We start from the raw sequence: 24,348 nt of genomic DNA on the forward strand, positions 1-24,348 counted from the left end.
ATGAAAATGAACCAGTATGTGCCCAGGTGGCCAAGAAGGACAATGGGACCTGGTCTGTACCAGCAACAGTGTGGCATTGGGACCAGAGAAGGGACTGACCCCTGTACTGGGCACTGGTGTGCCACACTTCCAGAGCTGTGTCCAGTTCTGGTGCCATCACTGCACAAACACTGCAGGACTGGAGTGGGTCCAGAGAACAGCAATGGAGCTGGGGCAGGGTCTGGAGCACAACTCTGGGCAGGAGCAGCTGAGGGAGCTGTGGGGCTCAGCCTGGGGATAAGGGGGCTCCAGGGGACCTTCTTGCGCTCTACAAGTCACTGACAGCAGGGTGCAGCCAGGTGGGAGTCAGTGACCAGGCAACCAGCAATAGGACAAGAGGACATGGTCTGAAGCTGGACCAGGGGAGGTTGAGGTTGGGCATTAGGAAGAATTTCTTCCCAGAAAACGTCATCAGACATTGGAATGGGCTGCGCAGTAGAGTCACTGTTCCTGGAGGTGTTGAAGGAAAAGCCAGACATGACACTCAGTGTTGTACCGAAAATCACACTAGGAAAAGCCAGTGTCCATGAAAAAGACAGAAGAGCCCTGAAACTTTATTCCAATAAACAAGGAGAGGCCATTGCAGCACATGCCTGTGGGGGTCTTTCTTGAGTTTTCAGAGGGCGCAATCTCTTTCTATCCTCAACTCCTGGCCACATGTTGTCCTCTTCCTTTCCCCATCAGCTGAGGCAGTAGGAAGGTACAGCCTTCCCCAACCACCTACCACAAATCCTCCCTCGAACCTGTAATTTCCCCCCAAAATTCGGAAACTCAGGGTTGTGCATTTGCCTGTTTCAGGAGTCAAACCATCTGGGTTCTGTAACCCAGATGCGGCTTGATGTGAGTAGAAACATTAAGACCTATGTTGAAGACGTTGACACCCATATCCTCTCCCATGGACTTGCTCGGAAAGACACGAGCACACATCCTTCCTATCAGTGCCATGGTCTGCTTCACAAGTTGGTGTTTGGTCACAGATTGGACTCGATGATCGCAGAGTTATTTCCAACCTAAGTGACTGTGTGACTCTGAGATGGAGGCTTAGTGAGGGGGAACCAACCGCCTCCTGCTCTGCTCGGAGGCCAGGAGCAGCCCCCGTCCATGCGGGGCTGTCATCGCTGGCCCCAGGCCCACACCTCGGCCCCCCCATTTTACCGCGGGCCGAGGGCGGCGGGCGCGAAATGGCGCCGCCGTCATCACGTGCCCGCCGCCCGCGGCCTCGCCCGGCGCCTGCGCTGGGGCGGCGGGGCCGCGGCTCCGCCCTCGGCGTGTCCCGGGCGCTGCGGGCTGAGCGCGGTGCTGGCCCTGCTCTGCCCCTGCTCGGCGCCTCGGTCCGGCCTCACGCTGCGAGGGAGCCGCGCACCGGCGGCGGTGAGCGGCGGGGCGGCCGCGGGGACCGGGCCTAGCGCGGTGGCCGGTGGGGGGGGTGCGGGACAGGCCGCGGGGGCGGCCCGGGTTGCGGAGACGGACGGGCGGACGGACGGACAGACAGGCGCACTCTGCTCCTGGAGGCTTAAATTGAACCTGAGCGCCCAACCTAGTGAGGGGCTCGTGTGCGGTGCTCTGGGTTTGTGCCATCCCGGGAGCTCTCACCGAGCGCGGTGCCTGGGAGCTGATTTCCCCGTGTAAACAGCTTCCATGGCTTGCTGAAGTGGGGTGGGAAGGTTGCAAGAAAACCTATGGAAGTAACGATTGTTTTCAAGAAAACCTATGGAAGTAACGATTGTTTTCAAGAAAACCTATGGAAGTAACGATTCCTGCCGTGGGCGTGTTGGTGAACCCTCCAGAGAGCTTTTCTAAAGAGCTGTGCAGCCTCATATGTGCGTTGTGTAAAACGAGGGGTCCTGGGCATGGGGCACAGGGGGGAGCTTCCTTCTAAAAATAATGCATCAGTAGAAGTCCAATATCTAAATTTCGCCACCGAAATAGTACTAAGAGTGGCAATGCATTTGTATTTTTTGAGTTAAAATTAATGCAAGCATTAAGATGTTCAGCTGAATATGGTTATTTTTAGAACTCTGAGGGTTTGTCATAAACGTACTAAAAATGTGCTAAATCCTTTGAGTCAGAGGCTCAGTTTTGAGAAAAAAATGACTGATTAAAAAAAACCTAAATAATCCTCTTCAGAAGCAAAAATGCCACCCATTAAAAGTCTGATATGCCCTAGATGAAGAAGAAGCTTAATCTCTGAGCTCATCATCCTGAAGGAGTAGATCCTCTGAGAACTATGCTTAAAACGTGTTTTTCACCTATGTTTTGCACCACACGCAGTGGTTGGGTTTGTGGTGGCAGCAGTTTTCCAGGGCTGCCTGCCCAGACTCTGCATTCTGAGTTCCTTAACGTGGTGAGGGGGTGGCCTCGGGTGCTGTCACTGAGCTGCGATTTCCTTGGGGACACCGTGATTGATGGGACCGGTATTGCAGCCGTGTAAAGCAGGTCCGTAAACATTAATTTCCAGGTGTTAGAAAGTTAAAGCTTAATGATAAAGTTGCCAGCTTTATCCCAGAATATTTCCAAGCTTGTTTGTTTGGAAGGGTTTTTATTTTTCGGGAACTCAGGTTTTGCTGCATTTGTGTTTGGTTGCTACTGTTTCTACTAGAAACCTGATTGTATGGTGTTTTGTTAATTCCTGTTGAGTCCCGGTGTTAAGAACTGGAAGGGAAATCCAGAAATCAGAGGAAGCAGTTACATTTTGTGGCTTGCATCTGTGATAAGTTTGTTTACAGTAATGACATTTTTTTTTGGACTGATGTTGTAGCCTGGGTGGTAGTGAACAGCTCCTGAAGGCTTGTTTAAGAGAACCACTGCTGACCACTTTTCAAATCCCCCACCAAGCCCCCATGCCACAGGAGAGGTTTTAATGTCTTAATTTTAGCAGAAGTTTACAGCTCTGTTGGCAGGATAAGTTGCAGAAACAGTTAATTAACTTGATTTTTTCTGATTGCTGTTGATTTTAGCGCATTTGAGGTAGTTTGAGTAGGATAATGTGCAGCTGTCAAAATACTGGATCACAGGTAGAGCTGTGTGGGGGGCATGCACCAATTTTTGATACTTTGCTTATACAAATGAGGATAATAGTTTTGGTGCATCTCAGCTGTTATCAAAGTGTTTCATTTCAATGACTGTGTTGCTGCTGTTTATCTTTGATAATCATTTGGATAACTACCTTAGATAACAATTCGCTGTTGTTTGCATAACAAGCTTGTATTTGATTGCATCTCTGATAACTGTAATACTTTATTTTATACATTTCTGCTTACATGTGCTAATATTTACATTGCTTTGGATGGTTCTTTTGGCCTTAGACACTCAGATGTACATTGGATGTACATCTGATTATGTTTTTACTGCTAAGAGTCATTTGCAGTAACTTTTTTTTTTAAATGTACTATCTGAAATTCTGCTAGTTCTTATCTGCAATGTAAAAGCATGAACTTCCTTCTCTTCTGACGGGTCTTGGGACAGGTCTGTTCAAGGGAAGCTCTCTTCCTCAGGGGTACTCTTGGTTATTTGCCTGTTACAGGTCTCATCTCTGTGAAATTCACAAGCCTGCTGAGCATTGTAGGCAGTCTTTATTGACTACCCATATTTGATACAATTATTACTACAAAAGGATATTCCAGTCCTTTCCTTGATTTTCAGATGTCAGTTTACTCTTAGTAATTACTTTTGGCTGTGGCCGCATGAGGAGTGTTGGGAAGAACACTGAAATCCTGAGTTCAGAACAGGTGCAAGGGTACTCATCCCCCACCCCCATGATGGGGTATGTAAAAGCAATGTAAAGCTTATCACAACAAAGATTTCAGGGTTTTGGTGTGTTCTTACAAAATAAATTTCTTGGTGGTGTTCCTGTGGGTAAAGCTTTGAATATTTACTTATGATGGAAGACTGAAACAGAAACATACTGTCATATGTAATGTCATATTAAAAGAAAATAATGTGGAGGGAGGCAAGGGACTTCTGATGTGAAGCCCTTGATGCAGTGCCTGTGATGCACCTGGCCAGGTGGCCCTGGCTGTCACCTGGCTGCCAGCAGCTCGTAAACAGGGAGGTGGCTGCAGGCTGGGAGCTCTGTTGTTGTCGGGAGCAGCTCCTGCCGTGTGACTGCAGCCAGGCCCGGGCTCTGCACGTTTGTGCTGGGGAGCTGAGCCATGTGGCCTCTGTGCTCATCACAGGCCATTAGACAGCCACAGAAAGGAGGAAGGCAGGAAAAAACATTTGGGTGGGTTTTTTTCCTCTGTTTTTCATGACTCTTAGATTACTTTGGTAGCTACGGTGTTGTTTATCAAGATTCACTAGTAGTGATAATGATAATGCAAATACTGAATAACTTGCTGTTTACATTGTACTGTTGACCAGGAAATGTAAATGCAGTTGCAACATTTGTTTCCCATCATTTTTATACTTAATCCCACCTCATGTTCCTTTCAGTGATAATATTTGCATTGTGGGATAAGTTACCATGTGTTAAGATGACCCCCTCAAGCTCCTTTACAAAAGCAAGAAAATTAATAAATCGATGTCAATGTATTTCCCCATCATTTTTGAATTGGATGTAATATGATTTTTTTTTTCAAAACTAACACAGGTTTTTGTGGCCTTTTATCTGGACAGGAGGGGAAAGCAGACAGATGCATGTGAGTGCCCCATGGCTGCAGCTGCCTCAGTTCACTCATTTATTGCCTATTGTAACTTGGAAGAATTCTTTAGGTAAGAAAGTTGTTTCAAAGTATGTGATTAATAAACGTCATACACTTCTCTTTGAATCTTTAAATTGCATCTCAGTGTATAATGTTATTTAAGCATGCTGTTTATATGTGGCATTATAAACCTTTCATTTGTTAGACACTGACAGTACTTTTGAAAATGAATTCTGTGTGCTGTACAGACTCTGCTCACTTCACAGGAGAGAGAACATGTGATACTTGCAGACTGTGCAATACAACGCCACCATAAATGACAGATTTCTTCAGGTGCCTCCCACAAACAGATTTACTAATGAGTATCAGCTTTCTCTTTATAGACAAGCATGACTACTCAGCTCCAAATTTTCTGGTGTGTGAGCTGAGCAGCAGCATTACTTGCACAGATTGCAGTACTTGAGTTTGATTTTGTGTGGAAGATGGGGGGCTGCTTCTCATATATTCTTAAATAGTGTATACTACACCTTTGTTAAGCTTGGCATCTATAAAGCTGGTATGAACTGGGTAGTTTTTCTAAAGATGATGATATGATCTGGTAGAATCTAAAGTCTTGTCCAATTTTTAAAGAAAAATAGAGAAGTTCAGCATTGGAAGATTTCTGTAGGTGTTATTACTGGTTGAACACAATACCTGGTAAACATCTTCTGTTTTTACAATCTGTCATGATTTAGTGAGGTGGGTGTTGCTGTTTTTGTAGCTTTCCATTAAAGCATCTCCAGATAATGTAAAATTGGTAACTGGATATGGGTGGGTTTGGGTCTATTTTCTCAGAGTGCACCAAGATACTCTGTCATACTAAGACACAGGATGGTTTCTTCATTAGTATGTGAGAGGATATTTGTACATTATTGATATTTTTTTTCTAGGTACAGTTTAATTAGCCAATATTGTTTGTTTACTGTCAAGATTATCATGGTGCAGTAAGCATACTTTTGGAGTAAAAGTGAGTAAAGTTTAACGTCAAGGATCCTCAAATGTCACAGTATCAGAGGTCCTGTCTTTAAGTATAACTTTTGATTCACATGGTTTTGGGATAGATTGAAAAAATATAACCTGTATATAAGCTGAAAAAAGTTAAACATTCGTTATCAAGGTTTGTAGTTTTCTTTGGGTAATACTTGAGAATTCAGAGGTGTATCTGTGTTGCAAGAGTGCTTATGTGACTAAAACTGTAGATAATGCAAAAGCTGTTTTTTTGCCAACAGTTACACCTTCCCCTTAGTTAAATGGTATTTTTCAGATAATGTTTGGTTACACTAATATGCTTGTTACATTCTGTTGCTTTGCTTCCACATCTGCCCTCAGAGCAGTGGGTTCTATTTGTGTCAGTCTCTGTTCCAAATTGATGTCAGTCTTTCCTATGGCTTTCCCAGACACTGCAGAACAGTTTTTCTGTGGTTGGTGGCTTCACAGGTCGGTTCATCTTCTGGGACCCATCTCTGCCTTCTGGTTAAGGAATCCATGCACACATACAGGATGACTCAAGAGTGGGATGGATGTTCAGATACCAGAAAGGTGCTGGTAACTTGACAGGAACCTCCACATTCTTTGAAGGTAGGGCTGTGTGTGTGTGTGTGTAAATCTCTCATTTGAATGCTGCCTGGATTATATCACAAGGGACTGTCATTTAGCCAATTTCAGTTGTGTTTTAAAATATATACTGTTCACAAGGATTCAGAATGAAATCAGGATTCTTATTTTTGCAGTAAATATTGGGGCTTCGTGCAATGCATAACCAATGGAACCTTTTTCTGGCTTTGCATCCCACACTGAGTGATAGGAATTAATTTTTCTAGATATAAAGGACTGTAGTGTAGAATTCTAAACATAGAAATTCTGGAGACAGCAGTTTCTAAAGGCTGAACAAATTCTGGCCAAATTCCAGCAGGCACAGCATAGATGCTGTGTATATCAGCAATACTATGCTGCATCTCTTCCTACATCTGGAGTGCTGCTTCTGGTCTGTGGCCTGACCTGTGCTTTAGGGAAATGCCCTTTCTGGTTGTTCTCAGATGTCAGAGCTCCCTTGTGGGAGCCAAATCAGCACCCATGAAGTTCAAGTAAGTTTCAAGTAAGATAGGAGAAATTTCCATTTTTTATCAGAGACCAATCTTTAACCAAGATGTGCAGATCTGCATGAGAACAGCAAAAGCAAGAAGCTTCTCAAACAATAGCATTTGTTCAATTTCATTTTTTTGTTCTAGACTTTTCTTTTAGTAAACAGTCAAGTCTGTAATTCCTCCCAAGTAGGGAGGAAGAAAAACAAGCAACAGGTATATTTGACTCAAAAGGTATTTAGCCTTTGCTAATTTTAGCAAGGCTGTGATCAACTGTAAGAGTTTTGTAATGGTTAATTACTACATCCACACTTAATGGTTTGGAATTTGTTGTGTGACTTAAAGTAGTCTAAAGTCATAAAACATGGTTGTGTAGATGATAACTTGATGGTCTAATAGCAAAATGTTTATTCATGCTGAGCCTGAATCTTCATTACATTAGTAACACTGTTAGTGTGAGCCACGTGTCTACTCATGGAAGAAAAACTATTATTTAATATAATTTAAAGAGTACTGCTGGCTTATCTGTCTGCATATATTGCTGATGGAAATTTAAATAGACTGGGTGAATATGTATAAGAACTGCTAAAATAAATTCCTTGATGATTGAGATAATTTGTCAGCAAGTCAAGCAGTAGTGAAGCTGGTTGTATGAACAGCCCTTAATAAATTTGCTGTATTTTTCTTTCCACTTTGTCAAAGAATGCACATGCTTTTTTTTTCATAAAAATTGAGTTTATCAGACACTAATGAGCCAAACAGATCAGGTTTTTTTTGTAGGTTGTGGAAAATGCCAAGTAAATTTTTGATAGGTTAGTATGTATTTTGGCAGCTGTTTTTGCAATACACAGATTTGTGGGTTTGTGGTTTTTTTCTTCCTTTCCCCCTCCCCTCCATAATAAAGATACTTGGAAAATTTTCAGTACAGAAAAAGCAAGCTGTGGGGGTTGCCATGGAAGTTTGTTCAGTAGAAATAGATAATATGCTCTGTTCTTTCTTGAAAAATGCCTGGTTTGAGAATACTCACTTCACACAGGTTGGGGAGAGAGGAGGTCTGGATGAACATCTGGTTAGTGGGACGTTTGAGAAGGGGCTTCAACCTCTGCTATAAGAAGTGGCAGAGCCAGTTGAAAATTGACTGAACAACAGAATTCAGTCTAGAATGGACTTGGTTAGGTTGCACTGCTTCAGCCTGTGAAAGCAGAGCTTTTTTATTATGGTGCTCTTCTGAGCTCTGGCTCGTGAGGCAGATGTCCCTTGCTGAAGCAGATCCATGCAGTTTGCTGATTTCCAAGGTCACTGTCCTTTTCCTGCTGAAAAACAGCATGTGAACCTCGGTTACTTTGCCCTGCTTTGATAAGTGGCCTCTAAAGTTTTTTACTGTTAGTTATGCAGACACTTTGCTCTGCTTGACATGTGGAAAAAAAGCAAACTGAGGAAGGTGGGCAAAACTTTCCTGGCTTCTGAACAGTCTGTTCCAAGTTTATCCGTGTTTCAAAAAGGAGTTTATGAATTAGGTTTTTTAGTTGATAAACCTTTTTTAGAGATCATGAGTAGATTGCATAGTTTGTCAACTGAGTTTAAATTTAAACAATCCATTTTCTACTTCTGAATTAAACAATCCATTTTCTACTTCTGAATTAAATTGCTTTTAAATACTTCTTGATCCCTATAAAATGCTTTATGTACTATGAAATACTACTACATGAAACTACACTTGGTAAATTAACAAGTCCAAGTTCTCTAAAGTAACAACATCCAAGTTGTACAAAATAACAGGTATTGAAAGAGAAGGTCCTTGCCAATATCTGTGCCCTGGGTATTGACATATGGATATGCTTCTTTTCAAAATAATGTGCTGTATTTAAATGTTATTAACTTGTTATTGCTTACTGTGTTTCCACTGGCCTTTCTCCCTTCCTCCCATAATCTTCTGTGTTTTTCTAGAGACCTGTTGCACGTGAGACCTTTCAGAAACCTGTGTAGTTTGAATACCTTGGATTGTTACATTCTGAAACTTTCACCATGAAGAGAGCTGGGCAGAAGGTGGTGGCTGGAACTGAAGCTCCTGGAACATCACAGACAAACAAAAAACAGAAAACTAGTTTATGTGGCTCAGGGTTTGGGGAATCTGAGCCGTGCACCTCGATGGACTGGGGCAGCCTTCCACACCACGTGATCCTGCGCGTTTTTCAGTTCCTGACTTTAGTGGATAGAGCCAGGGCATCTTCTGTTTGTCGAAGGTGGAATGAAGTTTTTCACATCCCAGATCTCTGGAGGAGGTTTGAATTTGAACTTAGCCAGCCAGCCACTTCTTATTTAAAGTCTACACATCCAGATCTCATTCAGCAGATTATCAAGAGGCACGCTGACCATCTGCAGTACGTCAGCTTCAAGGTAAGCTGTGGCTGAGCTGCGGGTCAGTGGCACGTCACTGAGCACGAGGGATGCAGCTCTTCTGTGTCAGCTGCCTTAAGGCTTGTACCTGGCAAGTCTTGTGTTTAAAAATGCAACTACTGCAATGTTTGATTTTCACATGTGCAGCCAGTTTCATCCAATTTTGTACACTCTAACCTCTGCAGAATTAAGAAATAGTGGATGTGGTGCGAAACAGAGGTGGAAGGTGAGGCAGAATAAGAGATTTGTTCATAGTTATTCTTCAGGCTTACGAATTTTGAATCAGTTCATTATTTAGATTTATTTATTTATTTATTTATTTATTAAGATGCAAAGGTGTTGTCCATGTGGATAAAAAGGATTCATTTGCTGGAGCAAGGACTTTGTCAAGTCTTTTTTGGGCTCTAAAAATTGGCATTTTAAAAAAATGCACGCATATCACTGTGTATTGTAGCACCAGTACTGTAACACTATTGCATTAACATAAGGTTATTTGAAGACAAGACTTAGATTTAAGGTTTGTGTTCATATTAGAATTACCCAGCAGTCATACTCAGAAAAATTTTCTAATAGTAACTTCCCTGAACTCTTTCTGGTCTTGAAATTTTCTGTCAATGTTGCACTTTGTGCCTGTGATGATTGCAATCAGGAGCTGAGTAGATGTGGAATCTGCAGTCTTGGGTATCCATGGTGTTGTTTTCTAAATAATACTGCAGAATGACTTCACTATTTTTAAATTGCTTTTATAGGTTGATAGTAGTACTGAGTCAGCAGAAGCAGCCTGTGACATCCTTTCTCAGTTGGTGAATTGTTCTATCAAGACACTAGGTTTGATCTCTACAGCAAAACCAAGCTTCATGAATGTCTCTAAGGTAAAGTTTTACAAACTGTAACTAGCATATTTTAATTCACTCTTAAACCACTTTAGCTTTCTTAATGTTCTGTTCTTAAGTTGATGGCAATTTTATGAAACAGTCTCTAGTTACTTCGTAATAACAGAAGAATTAGTTTCTGGAAAATAAAGGGCATTTCTTTTTTTTCTACAGAAAAACTCCAGATATTTCAGGCTCATCATTGTATCCATTTACCCCTGTAGTTATCAATGTATTACACTGAAATGATAAATCAAAGTAGATAAATAATGAGTGTAAGGTTAATTCTGTCACATGCAGCAGCATGTTTTTAAACAAAGATCCCCTCTGATTATGTTGAAATAATTCTGTTACATGAAAAAGGGGATCCATGGGAAGTGTTTATTTTTGTACTTTCTGTGTTGAATGTGAGGTCAAAGCCCTGAAGTTTTGCTCATCTTATTATAGAATTTTTTCCCTCTTTCAATTTCTCTAAATAGGCTCATTTTGCATCAGCACTGACAGTAGTTTTTGTGAATTCCAAGTCATTATCATCAATCAAGATAGATGACACACCCCTTGATGATCCTTCCTTGAAGGTTCTTGTTGCTAACAACAGTGATACTCTAAAACTACTAAAAATGAGCAGCTGTCCTCATGTTTCACCTGCTGGTGAGTACTGAATGCATGTGAAAAATGGAGTTGTAAAAAAACATAATTGACTTAGTCTGGAGTTTGGACAGTTGGAAGCTGAAGAAGAAAGTGATAGTGAATGGGTTGATGAAGGTGGGGATGCTACTCACTTGACTGCATCTTCTGGAATCCTGGGGATATTTTTTCATTTTCTCCAGGTGCTTTGCTGCCTCTGATGATAGGCCTTGAGGCCTTCAAAATTAGTGCAAGCCTTTCACACCTACTGAAATGATGTGATGTTCACTGCTTTACCATGTGAGGATAACCTAATGGGTGCTCCTTAATGTGTGTGCAGATCTCTAAACTTAACTAACTGGTGTTCTGTGGGAATCCCTGAATCCCTGATCCATGAATCAGCCACTGCTTGGTGGGATAAAGAAGATGATAACAGTTGTCAGTAATTGTTTTGCAAGGTGCTGAGAGTGTGTACAAATTTCAGAAGCCGGTGGTATTAGACTGTGAGTGTTTCCAGCTTGCACAGTGCCCTCGTGTGTCCAGATCTGGGACTGGTGACTTCCTCATTGGTTGGTGAAGGACTCACTTCAGAATCCAGCCTTGCTGAAATTTCAGAGGGCTTCAGGATCCCTTCTCACTTTCCTTTCTCCTTAGTGCTAGGAAAAAGAAGTCTGGGTCTGGTCTATTCATTTATTCTTTTCTGGAGTCCACAAAAGATGGCTTTATCTGTGTTCTTCATATTCCTGCAGATTAGGAGGAGTTAACATTATTTAGATGTTAATTCACAGAAGGTTATAGCTGTTAAACTGGGTGGTGGTGATTTAAATAGTCAGAAGTTGAAGGAATGAGTGTTAGGGAAGGGAATGGCAGCAACTTCAGCTGAATCTGACTTGATTTCAGTTGTTTCCTCAAACTGAGGAAATTCTGCGTAGGGAGGGGCGAGGAGGAGATATGCAGATCCAGGATGAATGTGACTTGTGTCTTTTACTTAAAGTGTTAATGGCCAGAACTCTGTAAAAGGTTGTGGATACCTGGAACTTGGGAACTTCATGGGCTTTGGATATAAGCATGAAAACTCAAGCCAGCTTTACAGAGAGCAGCTGTGCTTATATTCACTTTTTGTTTTAGAGAGTGAATTTTTTTTATTCCTCAGGCATTCTTTGTGTGGCTGATCAGTGCCATGGACTCAAGGAGCTGGCTTTGAACTACTACATATTAAGTGATGAACTGCTGCTGGCTCTTTCCAGTGAAAAGCACGTTGATCTGGAACACCTTCGCATTGACGTCGTGAGTGAAAATCCCGGCCAAGTTCAGTTTCACACCATTAAAAAACAAAGCTGGGACGCTCTTGTTAAACACTCCCCCAAAGTCAACATTGTCATGTATTTCTTCTTGTATGAAGATGAATTTGATGCTTTCTTCAGAGAGGAAACACCTGTCACACACCTGTACTTCGGCCGTGCAGTCAGCAAGGCCATGCTGGGCCGCATTGGCATGAACTGCCCCCGGCTGATCGAGCTGGTCGTGTGCGCCAATGGACTCCAGCCCCTGGATGATGAACTGATCCAGATCGCTGAGCGCTGCAAGAACCTGACTGCCATGGGGCTGGGGGAGTGTGAGGTCACCTGCAGAGGTTTTATTGAATTTGTCAAGATGTGTGGGGGCAGGCTTACTCAGCTTTCCATCATGGAGGAGGTGCTGATTCCAGATAGTGATTACAGCTTGGATCGGCTCCATCTGGAAGTCTCCAAACACCTTGGAAGAATGTGGTTTCCTGATATGATGCCCACGTGGTAAATTCTCTGTGTGGATAAAATTGTGGGATGGGGGTGCTGCTTTCTATGCAAATAAAAAATTTAAAAATCAAATGTGAAAATTTTCTTCCAGATTTGAGTTTTTCTTCCTTGAGAAAACCTCTATTAGACTAACAGCAAAACACTCTAAAATATTACTTATATATTGAAATAGAAAATAGATTGAAGTGTACTTAACGGTTCTGAAAGTTTGTCTGTGGTTTACAGGCGCTTCAAACTTCAATGAATTTTGGCTTCTCTGAGCTTCAGTTTCAACATTCCGTTTACTTTCAAGTGGGTTTGGGTTTTTGGGTTTTTTTAATGTCTTTGTTTACTCTTTCTGATCTAGTCAGAAGAGAAGCTATTTTCCTTTAGGAAATCTATCTGTGGAAGGCTGGATAGAATTTTGAGTACAGTATTATTTGTCATGATGTTTTATATAGCTATTTTTTAAATAATGTTTTAATTGTAAAAGCTTGTATATTAAAATACACTATCCCAGGTTAATCAGATATATTATAGCTTAAATTCATGGCAGTATAATAAAATGTTAATAAGCTTATGCCTACAAGAAATTTTCCAGCTCTAAATTGCACTTTAAGTAATTTTGTCAAATTACAGAAACTAGAGAATGCATTGTACAGTATGTTGTTTTTGTCTGATGAGTTAAAAGGATGAAAAAGAGATTTTGTTCAAATTACTGATTATAAGTTTGGTTCTAGATTGATTGCTTGAATGAGTAATAAAGCACTTTGGAAACTGTCAGGACAATAGGGAATAGCTTTGGATTTGGGCTCAAGTCTTTGTAATCAAAGACTGATGTCTGAATGCTGTTCTGTGCTTTCATTGCTAAGAAATAAGAAAGATTTTATAAATGTAGCTGGTAAGAAGGAAAGATCAAAGGCCATACAATTGTCTTTGATCAATTTCTATTTGGAATCAAGAATTTATAGCACTGAAAATTGTCACTTGGAGGACTAAATGGACTGTAGAAATCTCACCTGTTTCTTCCATAGCTTTGTGTAAGCCCTGATTTCTAGAGAAAGGCTTGCTGAAGGTAATCCTGAAATATTTAATTCAGGACTGTTTAATACTTGTTGCTTTTAATTGTTTTTTGAGACAGATTGTATTATATTTTATTTTCTTAAAAGGGGAAAGACATGGTGAGTTGATGTAAATTAGAGTATGTATTTTTGTGTTAACATTTTGCACACTGTAAACTTCAATGCATTGTATATAAATTTTTGCTGTAATGATTTTGGTGCCACACTTGTTGCATCTTCCTATTGATAATGAGAAGTCTGCATGAATTTGCTGGTGGTGGTTGTCACTGTCATGGCTTAACCCTGGCTGTGAGCTGAGCCCCTCACAGCCAGAGGGATGGGGGAGAGAATCAGAAGGTAAAAGTGAGAAAACTCATGGCTGGACATAAGGAGTTTAATAGGAAAGCAAGAGCCACACAGGCAGGCAACCCCCAAAAAGGGAATCCAGGAAAGCAGGGCTCCATCCCCCATAAACATAAACACCCCCCTTGCTCCACCTTCCCCCAGCTTTATATGCTGAGCCTGATGTCACGAAGTATGGAATGTCCCTTGGGTCAGCTGGCCTCAGCTGTCCTGTCCCTGCCACCTCAGGCTGGGCACCCTCAGCCTCCTGCCTGCTGGGGCAGTACAGGACACAGGGCAGGGCTGGGCTCTGTAGGCACTGCTCAGCTACAGCACAAACATCCCCATGTTACCAGTTCCAGTACAAATCCACAGCTCCATTCTACTCCTGTGAAGCAAAGGAACTACCCAGCTAGAACCAGTGCATTTACAGCAGAGAATAAGTGAGTTTCTTCCCCACTTCCATAAAACAGCAGCTCAAGGGTTAAACCACACTTTTCTTGGACACATTTGTTCCCAGCTGGAAGCCCAAGGATTCAAGGTTACACACACCTGAGTCAGTAATGCTTTTGTGCCTGTTGCACAGTTAAGAAGCATCTCTCTGACTCTGGTTGGTAGAGGCTGTGAGCTGAGCACTTCCATAATCCAGGGGATTATAATTTAAACACAAAACTGAAATATTTCCAAACAGTATTTGGTTCAAGATGTGTGGTTTGCTTCAAATGGAAATGTAATAAAGTGGTTTAACCCATGCACTAGACTCATCCATCTGTTGCACTGTGTCCTCGTGGGGTTCTCTCCTGCTAGAAGCAATGTATGTGACAAGCCTTGCGAGAGACTGGAGCATGGCAAATTAGTCATTGTCATTTCACCTTTGTGCCTGAAACCTGATTTTCGACATGCAGACCCCAAAATGGAGTGTGAACAAAGCTTGTGAGTCATTGCGAAGTCCTGGAGTCCTCTCTGTCTCTCTAGCCAGCAGAACAGTGTTGGTGTATTTATAAACACTGGTGACAGAGTTCAGGGGGAAGCTCTTAAAAGGCTGCTCTGAATATTGTCCCTCTCTCAGTCCCTGTCACAAGGGCAGTTTCTGTGAAGCCATGAATCACAGAATCACTGAGGCTGGAAAAGACCTTTAAGGTAATCAAATGTGGCTGTTTAATGTCAGCTTGTTGCAGCTCCAAGCTTCCAGTTAAATAGGCCTGCACTGATGAATGTTGGGATTTTTTAGAGCATTTGTTCTCCCTGATCTGAACAAGTGAAGCCAGCTGGTGCTCAGGAGAGAAGCTGACAGGAATGTGCCTTCTCTGCCACAGGAGGGAGTGAGCACTCTGCATTTTAGCTGATTGTTCAGAGAAACTTTGAGAAAGCTTATAGCTCATCATTGCTAATTTCCTGATTGTCTGGTAAATGCAAATTCCAATAAAAACTCAAATCTTTTTTTGTTTTGTGAGTCTGTTGACATCCAACAGACACTGCTTGTGTAAGGCTCAAAGTATTGAGTAGGTGATAGTATAAACTATAGTGCATGAGAAGAAAAACAACTTTTGGATGCTGAGATGGATTTATTTGGAATTTACTGTGTTTCCATTTCACTCTCTTTGCCCTTTCCCCCTTTCAAGGTTGCTTGTAGGATCCGAGTGGTCACAGTTCTCAACGTGAATATGAGATGTGATCCCAGGAAATACTCTTTGCATTGGCAACATTCTCCCAAGGACTTGTCCCTTGGAAATTTGACCACTGTATCTTATGGGATGGATACAGAGTAGTTTTACACAGAACTCTGGTGAAAAAACAAGAGGGAAAACCTCAGATGACTGAGAAGCATTTGTGCTTCTGTACTATATTTCAGAAATATTAACAATGTCTGTCTTGTCCTTTGCACTGAGATAGCAATAGTGGAAATACTGAAATAGCAGCAATACCGTGGTCATATAAATTAGGTAGTGGTTGGAGTCATTGACTTGGTAGAAGAGGGAAAGCAAGGAGAAGATGGAAATTTGTGCTGTAGGAAAGGGAGAAGCTTGAAGACATTCTGCAGAACTCAATTACTTGCATTGTAGCAGGAGCAAAAAGTTCTGAATGTAAGTGGATAGAAGAAAACATGGCAAAACTACGTGGCTAACTGCAAGGTAACACATCCTATATGACCTCAAAACAAAGAAATGTTAAATGACAGATAGCTATGTACCTGGGCCCCTGATTTGGACTCCATCATCAATGGCATTTCCATTGTGGAAGAATTTCACAGGCCCAGAGAGCTGGCCAGAGAAGGGAGCGTACACGGTGGCCCCGTCAGCACAGATGACATCCACAGCCCGGTGCTTCCCTTTGCCATCGCGTCTGCAAGCAAACACATCTTTAAAGAAACCTCTGCTCAGGCCCAGAGCTGCAGAGAGGTTGGGCAGCACATAAGGAGATCTGGAAAAGGGTTGTTAGGGCAGAAACAGTGTCAGCAAACTGGCTGAAAGATCTGCAAAGCCGTAGGTGAGGTAGTGTCATGTAAGGGTGGATGACCTGTTAAGAGTTGGAGAAAAATGCCTTTCTTCCAGGTCTTTAAATAAAGACCATAGAGTCACAGAAAGTGTGGCTGTGTGAAGGACATCAAGTCCAACCCTCCACTTGAGTCAGGAGTGTTCCCAACTCTAGGTCAGGTCAGGCATGGCTCAGTCTGATAAAAAGCTCCAAGCAGAGAAGTGTCGTTAACAATGTAGGCAGCCTAAAAGTTTCTCAAGTCCAACCCAAGCCTTCAAAGCTGTAATTTTTTTGTGACCTAAACAAAATATTTAACTCTTACTTCAGTGGAAGTACAACAAAACCCCACATTCTCCAATTACTATATTACCTTGGAGCTCCATAGTATCCGCAGCCATACTTATCACAGCCTCTTATCTCGTTGGTAGGGTTCCCAGCACACACTGCAGCCCAGCGCCCGTCCTGGGCCCGTTGTGGCAGGGGTGGGACATCTTTGAAACACAGAACACAGCACATCAAAGTTAACTCCTAGATTGTTTTATCACTTGCATGCTTGCAACTACTATGTTTGATTTACAGTTAGGTAAGAACATGCTGACATTACATCCCGTGCTTCTAATTGGATTTTTCTCCATAAAATTTGTAATCCTTTAGGAAATGTAAATGGAATGTAGACCTAAGCTGGATGGTAATATTTCTAGATTAGGATTATTTCATAGAAGAAAATGCTTTAAATACAACATTTCAAAAAGAGTATCAGGTCCTGGAGTGCAAATCTACTCTTGTTCTGAGTTGTGTTTTTTTGTTATGGGATTTTTTACCGGGTGTAAGCAGATGAGTAGGATCAGAGTGGTCACAGTTCTCAACGTGGATGTGAGAAATAATGCCAGGAAATACTTTTTGCATGGGCAGCATTTTCCCCAGCCGTTGCCCTCTGCGGATCTGGCCATGGTACCGGATGGGGTGAATGCAGACGAGCTTCACACAGTAACCTGGGAGAGAGGGAGAGGAAACAGGGTCAGGAAACACCAGCTGCATCTTCTCCTGGGGTGAGCCAGCAGCATTCCCTGCCAGCCTCTCACTGGAGACTGTTAGCATGAAGCAGAAATGTAGTTGAGGTACCAACAATGGTGAACTCAAAATTACTATATTTGCCAGGGCAAAAAGGAAAAAAGGGTGTTGGAAAATTGAGACAGGAAAACATCCTCTCAGCAAAACTGAGGATATGTTTCCGGTGCTTTATTTTTACTGTTTCCTATTTTTTGATTTGGGGTTGTTATTTTCCTGCTACCTGTTTTTCAACTCCTTTCTTCCCTCCTCTCCAAGAAAAGCATAGGAAAGGACTACATCCTGCTGGTGCTGTCTTCCAGTATTTCAGCGTACTGGAGAGGATGTAAGATTAATCAACACTGTGCTTGAATTGAAGAACCACAGGGACCTTGCTCAAGTAAATGAAGTGATTACTTGTGCACATCTCACAGCACACCGGCTGTCAATTACTTGCCTGATCCCCTGATTTGGACTCCATCATCAATGGCATTTCCATTGTGGAAGAAGCGGATGGGTCCCGAGAGCTGCCCGCTGAAGGGAGCGTACACCGTGGCTCCATCAGAGCAGATGACATCCACACCCGCATGCTTCCCTTTGCCACTGTGCCTGCAGGCAGAAATACAAGAATTAGGGACATCTCTCTAGGTTAATGTTATGTATCAATTGGTCACTTAATGCAGGATGATAGCTGGAGCTTCTCTAACAAAAATTTTTTACCTGCAATGAAATTGAACAGAAGTAGCAGGTTTGAAGCATCTTTGTTATTTGTTGTTGTTGTTGCAAATTGTTCACATTACTCTGACCTTCTTCAGAGTGGAATGAAATTTCAAATTTAAGCTTATTTTTTACTTGCCCAAGTTCATGGGGTATTTCAAACTGTTATGGAAAAGTACCATTTTATCCCAAAAAACATGTGTGCCATGTAAAATAGAATCTTGGCTGGCATTTTCTCACTTAGAAATTTGAAAGTTGCATAATGAAGATGAACCCTTTTAGAGCCTGGGGAGAGGAGATGACAAGAAAAAGTGGGAGTCATTCTACATATAAAAGCGTTTCTTCAGAGAAATATAACCTGTTGTTGTATGAGGTCCTTATTTAAAGACAGTGATGCTGACAGATTTTTAGTTTGTGTAATTGAATCTACTCAGCTTCCTGAGTGTTGGTTGAATTTCTGGAGTATAAGCAACAAGGGTAAATGACACAAATCCTTGAAATACTTCCATTTCCTTTACTCTGTCTGTGATTCATGTAACAATCCTGCTCCTTCACCCCTGCATCTGTTGTCAGCAGTGGTTATCACTGTGCTTCTGTAAGATTGCCAAGGAATATCCCAAAAATCAGCAAGAGGTCTGCAGACAGCAGTATTCTCTCATTCTGAGTGTCAGCTCTGTGTAGCTGTATTCTTTCTGGTGCCTGCACATTTAGTGTAGGAAAGCAAGGTGACCCCTGGAAGCCAGGCAGCCCTGTTACCTGTCAGCTGTGTCACCTGTCAGCTGTGTCACCTGTCAGCTGTGTTATCTGTCAGCTGTGTTACCTGTGAGCTGTGTTACTTGTCAGTTGTGTTACCTGTCAGTCAGCAGTGTTACCTGTCAGCTGTGTCACCTGTCAGCAATGTCACCTGTCAGCTCTGTTACCTGTCAGTCAGGTGTGTTACCTGTCAGTCAAATGTGTTACCTGTCAGGTGTGTTACCTGTCAGGTGTGTCCCCTGTCAGGTGTGTTACCTGTTAGCTGTGTTACCTGTCAGTCAGGTGTGTTACCTGTCAGTCAGATGTGTTACCTGTCAGTCAGGTGTGTTACCTGTCAGCAGTGTCACCTGTCAGCTGTGTTACCTGTCAGGTGTGTTACCTGTCAGTCAGCTGTGTTACCTGTCAGCAGTGTCACCTGTCAGGTGTGTTACCTGTCAGTTAGCAGTGTCACCTGTCAGTCAGCTGTGTCACCTGTCAGTCAGATGTGTTACCTGTCAGGTGTGTTACCTGTCAGGTGTGTGACCTGTCAGGTGTGTTACCTGTTAGCTGTGTTACCTGTCAGTCGGGTGTGTTACCTGTCAGTCAGCTGTGTTACCTGTCAGCAGTGTCGCCTGTCAGGTGTGTTACCTGTCAGTCAGGTGTGTTACCTGTCAGTTAGCAGTGTCACCTGTCAGTCAGCTGTGTCACCTGTCAGTCAGGTGTGTTACCTGTCAGTCAGGTGTGTCACCTGTGAGCTGTGTTACCTGTCGGCGCCGAAGTTGCCGCAGCCGTATCTGTCGCAGCCGCGGATGCGGTTGGTGGGGTTCCCGCTGCAGATCCGTGCCCAGTGCCCGTGCTGCTGCTGGGGCGGGTGTGCATCCAGCTGCTCGGTGAAAACTGCACAAGGAAGAGAGGAAAAACAGGGAAAAATCCTTAGTCCAGTGCAACAGAAAGCGTTCAGGTACAAAATAGGGTGTTTAAAGGGAAAATGAGCTCCAAGCAGTCTGTCATTTCAGAAACTGTAGGTAAAAGGACATTCTACTACTTGCTGTATAGACTTGATCCATTTTTTTCCTGATGTCTTGATTTAAGGTATATACACCAAAAAGAAAGCAAAGCTATAAATAAAGATGTTTTAAAATAGTTTGTGAAATAAATTATTTTTACTTTCTAATGGTTCTGGGTTGATGGTTGGACTCGATGATCTTAGAGATCTTTTCAAACTATAATGATTTTATGATTCTTTCTGAAAGCTCCAACTACTGCAATATATGTCTCTTAATGCACATCTAATTCCATATTTTATAGTAGTCATAACTGTCCACATTACCATCATTCCTCATAAAACTAGAGGGAAAAAAACCTCAGCATTATTTATGTACAAGCGAATTTCAATAATGCATTATTGCCCACCTAAACTCTGTGAAGCCCAGCTGCATTACAGCAATCTCAACTCACCAGTGGTCACCAAGCTGACCAGAGTGACCAGACTGAGAGCTGGCATTTTGGGGCCGTGTCACCTGTGTTCTTTGATCCAGTCAAAGACATTGAACAGCTGCTGCCTGAGGTATTTATGTGCTTTTGAAAGCACAAGTCCGTTGTCTTGGCCAATCTGTCTGGAGCAAAGTATTACAGCTCCAGGCTGGTGGTGTTGCCATACTGGGCACTGTGGTATTCTGCAGGCTCTGACAGTTGTTAAAGCTGGTTGGGAAAGATGGATAAAATAATTGGGCTCTTAACATTAAGAAATGGAAATGACCCCACATTTCAGGAAACTCTGGTTGAGCTGTTTCTTAACACCTTTTCTTCCCCTTCCTGGCGTAAGGTCACATTTAAGCCAGAAATGGTAGGAACCACAAATGTGGTTCAGAGGATTGAGCTGGAGGGAAAAGATGGCCAAAGCTCCCGAGTGGATGTCACCAGTTTGTCCTTTGCTGCTCATTCCTCCCTGGGTGTTTGTGCCCACCAGAGCTTTGTGACTGAGAACACAGGAAGCATTTGGCACTCATGAATATTCACTTGTGCAAGGAAAACAGATGCTTTTGCATTGAAACATTTCTTTTTTCTGGTTCAGCTGAAATTGTCGTTTATTTCACTTAAATCCATGAAGTCTGTTCACTGAAACCCTGGGGTTTTAACCGTGTAATAATTATTAAAACATCTTCAAGTTCTGAAACAACAGTTGCAAACCCACGTTGCATAGGCAAAACTGACCTGGAGTTCAGTAATTCTAGGTTTTAAAGTGATGCCTTCAGTACCTTCTTGGTTTTAGCTATTGTACTATAAATAATAAACTAATTGTACTTTGTGTCTCTGGTAATCTTTCAGAAAAGCGTTAGATTTTCTTTACAGACATATCCCTGGTAATATGAAATTTAAATGAGTCATGGTGCTTTCACAGAAATTATTTGATATTTCAAGTTACAGAGACCTCTAGAAACCCCACAGATTTTATCCAGAGAAGAAACAGATGTGTCTCTGCCCCACTTCTGGTTTGCAAAAGGTACACTGTGTTTCCTGAAAGCCTCCATGGAACAAGCAGTTGGAGACAAATTTTTCACTTGCGTTTCCAAGCTTTTCTTCACAGCCAATATTTAATCCCCAAACAATCTTTTCACCCTCCCTGGGGTTACAACAAGTGGTTTGGCTGGTTTGATCCGTGCTGCTTTCTTCTCCATGCTGCCAGGAAGAGCTGCTGGTTTCCACACTCATGACCACCAAACAGATATTTATGTAAAAGTTCTGTCCCTTCAGTCCAGCTTGGATGGGGCTTTTGGTTGTAATTTCCTTCATATAATGGAGTCTTGGCTGCTAAATGACACAATGTGCTGGGAAGGGCTCTCAGTGGGTATTCAGGGTTTGGGAGTGCTGCTTACCCCTGAACTGAAAGATGGGATGTGTGGCTTTGTGTGATCCTTGCCAGAAACAACACTCATTGCTTATTCTCCTTCATTTGACACAAGCTCTCTGCAAACCCTCTCAGCTCTCCTTAGCAGCAGCAGTCAGCAGGGGAGGTGGTATGGGTGGCATTTTCAGTGAGGATTTCATAGCAGAGAGGTTGTAAAGTGTTTCTGAGCTTGGCTAGCTCTGCACTGGCTGCTGGAAGCTTTTTCCCTACTGCAACCAAAACCATTTAAAAATAAAGACTTTTTTTCAGAGGATGCCTGACCAATCCCAGTTGAGAGGTGTCCAGTGGGATTTCTGCAATAATGATCTCTCTCAACTAGATTTTATTTCTGATTTATTTCAGTTTGCAGTGGGAGAGTTTTAAATACCTCATTAGATAACTTTAGCCTGGGGCAGACCTGCCTTGAGAAACCACTGATTTTTATAGACTCTGTGAACTTGCATGCTCCAGATTTTACCAAGGAAAGAATTGCAGCACTTCAGTCTGCTCTACAAAGCCTTGTGAAGGAAAGGCTTATTGTAAAGGCAGCCAAGCTGCTAGGCACAGGAAGGAGAGGTGTTATGGGTGCACAGACACTGAGGAAGGTTTTTCTTGAGCCCTGTTCTGCAGTCTGGTGCTTTGTAAAATGGCTCTAAGCTCCCTGCTCTTTGCAGATTTTTTCCCATCTCTCCTGAGTGCAGGGCTGACTCCAAATTGCTCATAACTGTGTAACATTTGTTTTTATTTCTTCTCTCTAAGAGATCCTAACAGCATTGTATCTTGCTCTGGTCTTTCAAAAACAGATCAAAATGCCACTGCAGTGTATATAATGCACTTGCGATAATGTACTCTCAATAAAACAGCTTTCAAGTGAAGGATGATGCATTGGGGATGTCTCAGTGCCTTCCCCATCTTCCCAGGGTGAGCTGGCAGGTGCAGACCTCTCACCTGGGGCACGAGGCAGCTCAGAACAGAAGTTGGGGGGATGCTTGTGTTAATTTAATTTCAGGATGTTAATTTAACAGTCGGTATGTGCGGTTGTGAAAGAATGAATTGGCCACGTAGCACCCAGTAACAGAAGGATATGGAACAACCCCTGCATTGCACAGTCCTGGGAGCTGCAGTTGCACCATTTCCTTCCCTGTGGTGGCAAGCAGGCATGAAGATGGAGGGGAGCCAGGTGGGTTAGACTGGGAAATGCTGATTCCCTTCTTTTGCACTAAGGCTCTGAGGTCCCCGCATTTCCCCTTTAGTGTCGGTAGTAACTTAAGAACACAAAATATCTTTTTGCTACCTATGTGCTATCTCCTGGGGAGGACAAAGCTTTAGCTGAACCCTCCAAAAGTCCTTTAAGGCTTGAGGAAATGGAAGGGCATAGCTTGGATTTGGGTTGCAACTTTAGGCAGTTAGTCTGGGACCTTGTGATATAAGCCTATAAAACAAAAGGGATAGAAGGGAATGAATCTGTGCAGAACCTGTCCAGAAACAAAGCAAATCTGCATGGCAGAGTTTGCTAACTGTCTACTCAAAAGCCTAATTGTGCCTGTTTCTTCCCCTCACCTTAAACATTTCTAGAACTGTGTATTTTACCAGCTCTTTCCCTCCCAGAGTCAGCTACACATTGTGTTTTCCCTTCCTCTAGACCCAGTTAATTTTTAATGGACTGAGAAGATAAAACTGGATTTCCTTATACTTTGTGCCCCAACTGGTCTGTAACCTGAAATAGAAACTGATATTTATTTGTTCTCCTCTGCTGCTGGGTGGCAGCCCCTGCTAAAACTGTGAGGTTTTATGTAAGAGCATCCCTGTGCTGCTGAAAAAACTGTAATTAAATAATGAATCCTTGAAAATGCTTGGGAAACTGTCTGTGGGACACACTGGAGAAGTGCAGAGCTGTGGTCATTAATGGACAGGTGAAAATGTTACTCTTGAGGGGCAAAGCTGGGCTTGATGGAGGCTCAGAGCCCTGCTCAGTCACAAAAGTCATCTCAGTTCTCATTAGGGTTGCATGGAGAGCTGGAGTTTTGAGTGGGTTCTTCTCCTTAAATATAAGCTGATAACTGTGTTAGAACATGGAATTTTAAACAAGAGAATTGTAGGTGGGAGTCTTTCCTTCATAAGGGCAACCAAATTCCTGATATAAATTTTAAAATATTTGTCAGCCTGGATAAAACTGGAGACTTCTGCTGAAATATAAGCAAAAAAAAAAAAAAAGGAGAAGAAGGGAAAGTGTTGGGGTTTTTTTCACAACAAATTCTCACAACTCAATTGTACTGACTTGCCTTCAATGTCTGGTCACTATCTGCCTCTGCAGGTGGGGCTGAATATTTACGTGAACATGCTGATTTTTCATTCACAGCAAAATTAAAGTGGTTCCTGGGGAGGGTGAATAAAACGCAGCAGGTTGAGCACCTCTCACAGGTGCAGCAAACACCTTTCTGTGGTTAGAAGAAATAAACATGCTGCCAGGACATGCTCAGCCCCCACAGGAGCTGCTGTGCTAGGAAATCCGTGAGCCTGGAGCACTTGCAGAGCACTTCAGCCCTTGCCACTCCCAGTAGCAAGTTGGCAGCCTTGGCATGAGAAGCCCTGTCCTGTTAACAAGAGCTTGTTGTCC

The 24,348-nt window shown here is 42.6% G+C and overlaps 2 protein-coding genes across 3 annotated transcripts; one reads left to right on the top strand and one right to left on the bottom strand.

The window, feature by feature from the left end:
- The first annotated feature begins 1,321 nt into the window (after nt 1-1,321).
- Nucleotides 1,322-14,607, top strand: LOC131564672 (F-box/LRR-repeat protein 21-like). 2 transcript variants are annotated; one of them, XM_058815207.1, is made up of 7 exons: nt 1,322-1,410; nt 4,654-4,749; nt 6,156-6,296; nt 8,747-9,196; nt 9,946-10,068; nt 10,548-10,719; nt 11,849-14,607. In XM_058815207.1, the coding sequence occupies exons 4-7, from the start codon at nt 8,825-8,827 to the stop codon at nt 12,490-12,492; spliced, it is 1,311 nt and encodes a 436-aa protein (XP_058671190.1). In that variant the 5' UTR covers nt 1,322-1,410; nt 4,654-4,749; nt 6,156-6,296; nt 8,747-8,824; the 3' UTR covers nt 12,493-14,607. The 2 variants fall into 2 exon arrangements, with proteins under 2 accessions (XP_058671190.1, XP_058671191.1); XM_058815208.1 differs by lacking the exon at nt 1,322-1,410 and having other exon boundaries at nt 4,665-4,749; nt 6,116-6,296.
- Nucleotides 14,608-15,418: 811 nt separating this feature from the next.
- Nucleotides 15,419-20,373, bottom strand: LECT2 (leukocyte cell derived chemotaxin 2). The gene is made up of 7 exons (XM_058815460.1): nt 20,303-20,373; nt 19,609-19,741; nt 17,853-18,004; nt 17,170-17,340; nt 16,719-16,839; nt 16,065-16,216; nt 15,419-15,656 (listed from the first exon to the last, which is right to left on the bottom strand). Exons 1-7 carry the CDS (start codon nt 20,346-20,348, stop codon nt 15,466-15,468), a joined length of 966 nt encoding a protein of 321 aa, XP_058671443.1. The 5' UTR covers nt 20,349-20,373; the 3' UTR covers nt 15,419-15,465.
- Nucleotides 20,374-24,348: the final 3,975 nt, after the last annotated feature.

Source organism: Ammospiza caudacuta, chromosome 16 (assembly GCF_027887145.1).
Source record: "Ammospiza caudacuta isolate bAmmCau1 chromosome 16, bAmmCau1.pri, whole genome shotgun sequence".
In the NCBI taxonomy this organism is placed as follows: domain Eukaryota; kingdom Metazoa; phylum Chordata; class Aves; order Passeriformes; family Passerellidae; genus Ammospiza; species Ammospiza caudacuta.